Source organism: Nanorana parkeri, unplaced genomic scaffold, assembly GCF_000935625.1.
Source record: "Nanorana parkeri isolate BGI_ZX_2015 unplaced genomic scaffold, ASM93562v1 scaffold165, whole genome shotgun sequence".
NCBI classification, from domain to species: Eukaryota; Metazoa; Chordata; class Amphibia; order Anura; family Dicroglossidae; genus Nanorana; species Nanorana parkeri.
The window spans coordinates 299,119-309,339 of NW_017306433.1; the positions used below are offsets into that span (position 1 = coordinate 299,119).

General features: G+C 44.3%; 2 protein-coding genes across 2 annotated transcripts in view; one reads left to right on the top strand and one right to left on the bottom strand.

Moving 5' to 3' along the window:
* Positions 1-10,221, bottom strand: part of METTL5 (methyltransferase like 5) — a 21,936-nt gene that overhangs the window by 3,273 nt on the left and 8,442 nt on the right. Inside the window, exons 2-7 of the mRNA XM_018554591.1 lie at positions 7,819-7,821; positions 5,273-5,372; positions 3,820-3,934; positions 2,121-2,305; positions 712-794; positions 473-524 (exon numbers count right to left, since the gene is read on the bottom strand). Coding sequence (XP_018410093.1) covers positions 473-524; positions 712-794; positions 2,121-2,305; positions 3,820-3,934; positions 5,273-5,372 — 535 coding nt within the window. The 5' untranslated portion in view covers positions 7,819-7,821. The remainder of the gene's footprint in view (positions 1-472; positions 525-711; positions 795-2,120; positions 2,306-3,819; positions 3,935-5,272; positions 5,373-7,818; positions 7,822-10,221) is intronic.
* Positions 9,639-10,221, top strand: part of UBR3 (ubiquitin protein ligase E3 component n-recognin 3 (putative)) — a 132,347-nt gene continuing 131,764 nt past the window's right edge. Inside the window, exon 1 of the mRNA XM_018554562.1 lies at positions 9,639-10,187. Within this exon, the coding sequence (XP_018410064.1) occupies positions 9,769-10,187 (419 nt within the window). The 5' untranslated portion in view covers positions 9,639-9,768. The remainder of the gene's footprint in view (positions 10,188-10,221) is intronic.

Here is a 10,221-nt window from a genome sequence, read left to right on the forward strand (position 1 = left end):
TGTCCTTCCCCACACCGGGGTCGGCGGGGTGGGGGGGGGGGGGGAATCCAGGTGAACGAACGCCGGTATGTGTTCGCTCACCTCCCGATCTACTGAGCCAACCTGTGACAGTCTCATTGTCACAGGTCGGCTAGAACTATGAGTTGAGTCAAAAGCACTCACCTCATAGTTCTCCTTTTAAGTCACATGTGTAGCATTTTTGGATGTTTGTCACACATCCATTCATTTTTTTTTTTTATATAGACTGCCCTACATACCGCAAAGAAGCTCATGCACTTGTTTAAGCTGCAAGCTTTGCTTGTTAAGAAAAATGCACATCTGTATTTGGCATGTCATTAACAATGAATGGCAATGCAAGTGATGCGTTCACATGCTTAGCAAATGTCAAGCATGCCTTAGTTATAAAATTATTTTGTGTTCTGCAACCCTCCAACGCTTTCCCTTTTGTATTTTGAATGTAAAATGTAATTACCTGCCACCACTTCCATCTTCACTTTCCAGTCGGCAGCCTTTTTCTGGATATGCTAGACAGAAGCAATGATGTAATTTTTAAACACTCAAAAAATAATTGCACAAAATGGAGCTCCATGGTAACAATTCCCCTTTGATTACAGTTGTATTATATCACCAAGGCAACTAGACTAATACAAACCATTTACTGCAATGCGCGTAAACATTGAAGAAGGCTGACTACCCTGAATAGGTGCTTACCTTTCTTGTAGAGGTCTTATGTAGGGAATATACAGATGTCCTTGCCATCTGCAGAGCAGTCTTAAGAAACGTCATATCCATACCTAAATAGGAAAAATGATCAAAGATAAAAAGAGCATTAGTGGAACTTTTACAAACAACAGTCATAAAACCTAAACCACAATGAGAATATTCCTCTGTATACTCCTGTCACACACAAGCTGGATTCACACCACTTCTGTTGCATTTAGCATGTTGACTTTTTTTTTTTTTATTGATCTGCAGATTTTATTTTTTGTTCACGCCCAGAGTCAAATTCATTAATTTGTTTCCTTCTAGTGCATTGCATAGCAATTAAAGTGACACTAAACTTAGGAGTTAAATCTTAAAAATGCATTCAAGTACCCTAACTATTAACAAAAATGTATCTTATGTGTATCACTCGGCTGTGCATCCTCAAATCATCTCTGAATTGGTGCTGACACTGTCCTTCCTTATGGAGGGGGGCTACGTTTGTTCCCCATGGTCCGTGTGTGTGTGTTGTAAAGTAGCCACTGCTCCAAGCTCACTCCTGGAATGGACTACAGTCGCCTGTTTATTTTATGACTGTGAGCTTGGAGCGGTAGCTACTTTACAACACACACAGGGAGCATGGGGAAGAAAAGTAGCCCCCCTCCAAAAGGAAGGACAGCCGAGTGAAGGTGCCCATACACTGCTCGATTCTCGTACGAGAATCGAGCAGTGTGAACGAAGACGTGCGACTGTTTCTACTGTACGGTCGCACGTTTTTTGTCTAAGGAGCACGCTAGAAAACCAGCCGAAAATCGTACGATTTTCAGCTGGTTTGAACGGTGCTCGGGAGACCAATGCCGAACGGGCCGGTGTGCGCACACTGCCCGTTCAGCATTGCGGTCATCGGAAGCCTGCCCCCCTTGCGATGATCGAGAGTACGATCTGCCTGTCCAAGATGGGCAGATCGTACGTTTTTTAAAATTACTTTACAACCATCACAAGACTAAGGTCTTACGATGGTTGTAAAGTGTATGGCCACCTTGAGGCACATATAAAATACAGTTTTGTTAATAGTTAGGTGTTATCTTAAAAAAACATTCAAGTACCTTAACTATTGGCAAGTAAGTACCCTCTTACTTGCCAACAAAACACTGAGCTTTTCATTTAAGACCCTGAAGCTTTACCCCATCTGTATACCCTTAGGTAAACTTCCCTTACACTTCCAGCGTTTTCACAGAAAAATCTCCCCTGTAGGAACATGTTCAACATCGAAAATACATTTTTTTGCCATGCTATCCAAAACTGAAAATGGTTTAGCTAAAATTCCTAAATGGAACAGAAATAACCGATACTGGTCCATATGATTTTCTTCTAAATGATTGCTCTTTTATACTACTTTTTAAACATGCATTTTTTACCTTTATTGTGTTTTGTTCCAAAAGGAGGATTCATTATCACCGTGTCCACAGCCTTCACCAGACAGTGAGCTGGCAATGAGCAGATATCACACTGCACTAGGTCAATATTTGTAAGTTCAAACTCATCAGCATTGGTTCTAAATATTTCCAAAGCATCTTCGTCTATATCAAATCCCAGGCATAAACTGCACAAAAGAAGAAATAGTTTAAAGGTGACGTTACAGCAATTATGATGTTCTTTTTATTAAGTGTATTACCAACACTTTTTTCTGTAGTCGGGAAGGGTTAAAAGCCATCAGGTTTTTTTTTTTCTTTTCCAGCCTGTGTTCCAATGGAGAGACTTAACTTCACTTCCTGTCCCACACATGCAACTTAAATCTCCCCTCTAAAAGGTGGCCATACACTTTACAACCCTCGCAAGACCTTAGTCTTGCGAGGGTTGTAAAGTAATTTAAAAAAAACGTACGATCTGCCCATCTTGGTCAGGCAGATCGTACTCTCGATCATCGCAAGCCCACCCCCGAGGGGCGGGCTTCCGATGACTGCAATGCTGAACGGCAATGTGCGCGTGCGCACAACGGCCCGTTCGGCATTTGTCTCCCGAGCACCGTTCAAACCAGCCGAAAATCGTACGATTTTCGGCTGGTTTTCTTGCGTGCTCCTTAGACAAAAGACGTGCGACCATACAGTAGAAACGGTCGCACGTCTTCGTTCACACTGCTCGATTCTCGTACGATCGTGGGATTTCCCGCGATTCTCGTACGAGAATCGAGCAGTGTATGGGCACCTTTAGACAGTTGCCCCATTCAAAAATTTTTAAATCTTGTTCTAGGGACAACTCCAAAATGTTGGAATTCCCCTCTTTCTCTGTAACACTGGTCACCAGTACAAAAATAAAATAATGAATCTCCTCAACAGGGAGACACACACACAGACAGCAACAAAATAGTTAATCTAACCCTTCCCCATGCTGTCCTATATGAAAAACTGGTTTGGGCCTAGAGATTGAGCTTTAAAGCTCAATATTTTATTTTGCCTTCTCTAGTTCCTCCATTATACCAAATGCTTTCCATTTTTATTACACAACTTATTTTAGATCAGGTGATGTCATCAGTAAGTCTCTGTGCTTTTCTATATAATGCAGGCATGTCAGAGGCACCTTGCCTCAGTACTCCCCTCAGCCTTGACGCAAACAGTGGGCTGGCTCTTGGGATGACTAATGCAAATCTCAAAATGCCTTAATGGGTGGGTGTCAGTCTGGAGAAGTGGGTATTCCAATACAGGCTGTACTTGCATGCAGACTGCTCTATGTAACACCCACATGTGATTCTGAACCTCCATGATTGAAAGAAGTGAAATTCAATTCATAAATAGGGTGGACCATTCAAAAAGAAAAAGGCTAGATTATTCCGCATGTCTTCCAGCCCAGAAACGAGGTGTGCTCGATCTGATTTGCACAATGAGAAGCTCACAACGTGCAGTTAAATCAGAGTAAGCCATTTTAAATACAGAAGAGAAGCCTGAACAACTGTGCATGACTGAAGGTAAGGCTGGAGTTTAGCTTTAAGTGCAATGAACCTGTAACAGAGAATCATTGTTTGGTTACTACAGGTCAGAAGTTAGTTTACATGTTATTCTTTACTAATGATTCCTAATGTACCAACGTAAGGCAAAACAAATTCATGAAACATGTACTCACCCTGCACCCAACATAGCTGCCCCAATACTCAACACCCCACATCCACAGCCGAGATCTGCAACCACTTTATCTTCAATATCACCAAATGTGTTATGGATCGTGTATAGCATACATGCTGAAATGACATGAATGAAAGACATAAAGATCAAATCACAGTTGTCCATCACTGAATCAGATGTATTATTCAAAGGCACTATCTGTGAAATAAGGAAGGGTGCAATAGTAGTAAAAATACAAAAAGACTCAAAGGGGCATGCCAGTATTGTGAATGGTCACCGAGTTAAGAGACCTGTTGAACCTGCACAAATTTGAATCTTTCTTTATACAGGAAAACATATTTATTTCCTTACAGTGTATAGCTGGCCATACACTGCTGCCAGCCACATGTGGCTCTGTCAGCACCTGCCCTGGTCCAAAAATTCTTATTTGAACTGTGCCTACATCCACTCAGATGTATGCACTGCTCAGATATTTAGCAGCTGGAGCGGTGGCTGCTGAATACAATAGCCAGCAGCGGGGATTGCCCTATTTAGCATGGATATGGGAATCAATATATTTCGTGCAGGGCTGAACGAGAGACATTCTAAGCATGTATGGCCAGCTTATGTACATGCAATGTTTTGTTTTAGTTTTGGATAGGCTGGGGAAATGTTAAATCCCCTGTCAGGTAAGTAAGCTGCCGTAGGCAGCCGAGTGAATGACTGACCTGAAGTGAGCCGAACACTGTTCGGCTATTAATGGAGAACTGCAGCAGAGGGCGGGTACAATGCTAGTTTACTATTGGCTATTGCAAATTGAAATAGCCAATAGGAATCTAGCAATGCAATTCAATGGGGAAACATTATTATTTTTTTCTACTCCGACATTGCTCGTGTCAGATAAAGACCTTCGGTTCTACTGAACCGAAGGGTTCCTGGGGCCGAAGCTAGCCGAAGCTACGGCTAGATCCTTCGGCAGCTTCGTGAATAGACCCCTAAGTGATGGGAAATTTTGCAGTTGTCACCAGAGCAACAAACAAGTAAAATCATCCAAATCGGACACCTGTTTCTATGACAACTCCCAAAGACAGTTAGGAGTTTTGTTCACTTTAGATAAGCTGAATGGCTTCTGCTTTACTGCCTGGTATTACCATGGGCCACAAGAGTCAGGCAAAGGCAAATTCCAGCTCAGCATTCCCGGATGGGAGCTTGCTTTTATATTACAGAGCTTTTTTTACAATATAACATAAGAAAATAAGATTGTAAGCCCTGTGTAGGGTTCAGGAAAAGTATGAAGCCCTATTTGTATAAGGCTTTGCTTTGACCAATACAAAACAAGTTGATGCTGTGTGGACTGTTTTTAGGCTTACACTGAGCCATTTGGGCCTACTGTGTTTTCTATATGGCACAAATAATTGTCAGGTCAATACAATTAGGAAGTTACAAGTAGCAAGTCTGCGACACCAGCGACTAACCTGCTATATGCGGTCTGGTGGGATACTGCTCCAGGAGTAGTTTAGGGTTTTCAAAGGCATCAACCTGTTGTAGGCAACTCTCCAACTCCTTTAGCTTCATCTCTAAAAGGAAAGTAAGAAAAAAGAAATATAGTAAATTACACATTAACACATCAGTCTCTACATACGGGAATATGTCAAAATGCAGCCAACCCTGTGTAGGGTTATGTGTCAACAAAACGGCTACAGTAAAAGTTAGGTGCTAACGAGGCAACAACAAAAAACAAACATCTTATTCAGTAAAGAGATCCGATTCTTAAATTGACCCTGTCCCCACTGAAAAGTGTTAAACAAAAGCTCCCTGTAAAAGTATAAGCTTTATACCTACTTTTTTGGGTGTGTCAGATAGTGTGTTCTCTGCTATGTTTCCTCCTGTTGACTCCTATGTCATTAAAGGAAAAAGTAGGGACATAGTGGCCAGTGGGAGGAACCTCACCTGGAGACAGCATATATTCCACCCACATCCCACTGGAAAGGTAATGATAAAACTTATTTTACAAGAGGCTTTTGCTTTAATATTTTTCCATGGCTACAGGGACCTTAAAAAAAGGTAACCTGCACTGAAAGAATTAGGGGCTGCCATTGCTAATAGCCTTCAAAGGATAACGGCTGCCTGGCCGGCACTGACCGAGAACAAGCATGCAGATTAAAATATCATAGTGAAGACACAACTGCACATCCAGGTCAGTGCCTCCGAAAATACAGAGTCAGACCTATAACTCTGCAATCAGCAATGCTTATACTGTCCTCTGACTCCACAGGGGGTGTGCCAGATGCCTGCAATGAAATCATTGCTCTTTCAGAAACCAACAGGGTTATTCACAAAAGGGTGAAGGGTTTGGAGAAGACAGGAGAAGTGAACAGTCTAGGACAACATAGCTGATTTGGAAAAATTATCCAATTCAGCTATGTTGTCCTAGATCAGGGATGGTCAAACTGCGGCCCTCTAGCTGTGGTGGAACTACGGATCCCATGAGGCTTTGCAAGATTCTCACAGCCACGACTCCCGGAGAGAGATGCGTCATGGGATTTGTTGTTTCACCATAGCTGGAAGGCCCCAGTTTGGCCATCCCTGTCCTAGATTGTTCACTCCTCCTGCCTTCTCCAAACTCTTCACCCTTCAGTTAATAAACCTGCAAGTGTCCCACTCTGCAGCATGCTGGCAATGAACAGGCATTTTCTGATGCCTTCATGGCAGCATACATATGGTTGGTGCACTGCCCACATCCAATCCTCAGGACCGATATTAACTCTATACATTTTAAAGACAGCCTCGGCCTACCATTCTCTTGTTTGTTTTTAGGACCAAACAAACAATGGCCTCTTGCAGTAGCTAGCTTGGCTAGAGCCTTTCAGGACAGGCGTGTCTACTCTGTGTGACTGATTTTTAGAGAAAGCGAACTGTAAGATTTTGCACACCTTACCTTTAATGTATCTGGAATGTATCAAGGAGATTTAAACTGAAGGTTCAGTTGGGCTTTAAAACACCTCAAAGCACAAAATCCTTCATCCAAATATATTACTCAATAGCAGCAAAGAATATAAATCTGCTTTGTGTGTGCCAATTTTTTTTTGTATTACAGCCATTTCTATAGCACCAACAATTTACTCAGCGCTTTACATACTGTACATTCACATCAGTCCCTGCCCTCAAAGAGCTTACAATCTAAGGTCCCCATCTCACATACAGGGCCAAATTTACACAGGAGTCAATTATCCTACCAGCACGTCTTTGGAGTGTGGGAGGAAACCGGAGTACCTGGAGAAAATCCACACAAGCACAGGAAGGACTTGCAAACTCCACGTAGATAGTTTTTTGGCTGAAATTTGAATTAAGGACCCCATTACTGCAAGGCAGAAGTGCTAACTAGATATTACCTTCTAAAAGCAGTGGGGGCAGCATCACTGTGTAGAGCTCTGGGAGGGGCCCAGCATCCCCACCCACTACAGCAGGGGTGGGCAACTCTGGCCCTCCAGCTGTGCTTTTAACTACAAATCCCAACATGCCTCTGGGAATCATGCCTGTAACTGTCAGTCTTGTAATGCCTAATGGGACTTGTAGTTTCACAACAGCTGGGAGGCCAGAGTTGCCCACCCCTGTACTACAGACTGCCTGCAGAAAACTATAGGAGAGAGTAGCAGTGACTGGTCTTCATTACAGGAAGTTCCTGCACAGAGTCACACTATATTAGACAACTTTTTCAATAATCGATTATAATCGATTATGTCGATTAGTTGTTGCAGCCCTATACAACACAGATCGGAAAGAAATACGCAAAGCACACCAAGATTCAAGTACAAATATGCATGACACCTGTATTTAGACAATATTTGCTCATCCCGGAGTTCAGCTTTAAACTATCATAAACTGTAACCACACACAGAGGGAATGGCTAGTGAAAACATACTACATGTAGATAATAAAACACCACATGTCCATTCACTCTTGTTCTCAAACATCCTTTAAATCAGTAAATGGTGTGTGATCGTCTTCATAAAACATCTACTGCCTGTAAAAGTAACATTTTTACTCTATTACCTCAATCCCACAACAGAGCAAGACTAACACACACAACTTGCCACTTCCTTCTCCAGCTGATCGGGCTGTGCAGCGTTAGAAGCCTCCACAGGAAGTAGATCACATCCACATGAGCCCTGTCCCTCAGCATAAAACGTCCTGCCACAACTACAACCGAACTTTTAGTTCCGACTATATGTGCTGAAAGACAGAGAGGGGAGATACACTGCCACCTGCTGGCTTGTGGTTGACATCACACATTGTTTATAATCATGTAGTGTGTATGAATACTCCCCTCGTACCCTTTGGGTGGAATTTATCCAATCAGCTTCTCTCTTCAGTTTGTTTAGTTAGTTAGAATTTGAACATGAAAGAGAGAAGCTGATTGGTTAAGGTGCACAGCTGCTCCAGTTTTGATAAATTCAATATTTTTAATTTGGGTGACGGGAGGAGCTAGTTTATGTCCTCCCGTTACCCTAAGGAGAACTATGGGGAAAAACACTTACCCCCATAGTTCTCCTTTAAGTATTATTAAACTAAAACTTTTTTATAGTGATGAATTCAGATCAAACAAGATACACATTGCCCAGCAAAGTCTTTCTTTACATTTTCCCCAAGCACTTACAGTCATCATGTATTCAAACAGCTCCAACTCTCTCAGCAACACTTCCCTGAACTTCCTGTTGAGTAGATTACAAAGGACAGGGAAGGGTCAGGACCTCTGTTGACATTCTGTGGCTCTCTTTCTCCGCCACTGACAAATTATTTCTCCTCACTTCCTGTCTATTTGATGGTTGTCAGGCAGGATAGGCAAGGAAATCTCCTCTTGGGGAGATTTCCCCTTACTTCCTGTCCAGGTGATGGGTGTCATACAGAACAGGAAGTGAGCTAAAAAAAAATTCTCAGGAGGCAATAGACATTGGTGAGATTCTTCTGTTCTTCCTTCCCTGCTTACTGGTTTTATCCGGACAGGTTGTCATGTATCCGTCTTGTATCAGCGCTGGAAATGCCGCAACTATTGTTCTGTGTCCCTGTATTGTACAACATACATGACAGAGCACAGAGGTACACTGACAGATCCCCACTGACATCACACGGATACACTGACAGATCCCCACTGAGAGCACATGGGTACACTGACAGCGCAGCACTGAGAGCACAAGGGTACACTGACAGATCTCCACTGACATCACACAGGTACACTGACAGATCCACACTGAGAGAACATGGGTACACTGAAATCACATGGGTATCCATGTGATGTCAGTGTGGTCTCATCAGTGTACCCATGTGATGTTAGTGTGGCGCTGTCAGTGTACCTGTGTGATGTCAGTGTACCCATGTGATGTTAGTGTGGCGCTGTCAGTGTACTCATGTGCAGACAGTGTACTCATGTGCTGCCAGTGTCCCCATGTACTGTCAGTGTGTAACTGCCAGTGTTCCCATGTGCTGTCAGTGTGGAACTGTCAATGTACCCATGTGCTGTCAGTGTGGAACTGCCAGTGTTCCCATGTGCTGTCAGTGTGGAACTGTCAATGTACCCATGTGCTGTCAGTGTGGAACTGCCAGTGTTCCCATGTGCTGTCAGTGTGGAACTGTCAATGTACCCATGTGCTGTCAGGGTGGAACTGCCAGTGTTCCCATGTGCTGTCAGTGTGGAACTGTCAATGTACCCATGTGCTGTCAGTGTGGAACTGCCAGTGTTCCCATGTGCTGTCAGTGTGGAACTGTCAATGTACCCATGTGCTGTCAGTTTGGTGCTGCCAGTGTACCCATGTGCTACCAGTGTGGTGCTGTCAGTGTGGAGCTGTCAGTGGAGGGCTGGGAAGTGACAGGAGGCGGCGCACTTCTCGCGAGAGCTCGCACAGCCCCGTGTATGGAAGATAACAAAAGTAAATCGGAGCAGTAGCGGCCGGCGAGAGACCTCCGAGGAGTCATCATGGCGGCAGAACCGCTGAGCCAGGATATGGAGGCCACGGCGGCCCGGCTGAAGGAAGAGCTGAGTCGGGGGGAGCGGAGCCGAGATCAGCTCAATGAGCTCCTGGACTGGGTGCTGTGTGTGGAGCGGCCGGCGGTGGAGGCCCTGGACTGGTGCCGCTCGTTGCTGGCCGGAGGGGACAACTTTGAGGACTTCTGTCAAGCGGTTCGTTCCTATGACAACGCCACCCTGTGCGGCCTGGTGTGGACCGCCAACTTCGTGGCCTACCGCTGCCGGACGTGCGGCATCTCCCCCTGTATGTCCCTGTGTGCCGAGTGCTTCAACCAGGGCGAGCATGCCGGACACGACTTCAACATGTTCCGGAGCCAGGCCGGGGGGGCGTGTGACTGCGGGGACAGCAGCGTCATGAGGGAGAGCGGGTGAGTGCCCCGACACCCTCCCCAATGTGTGTGT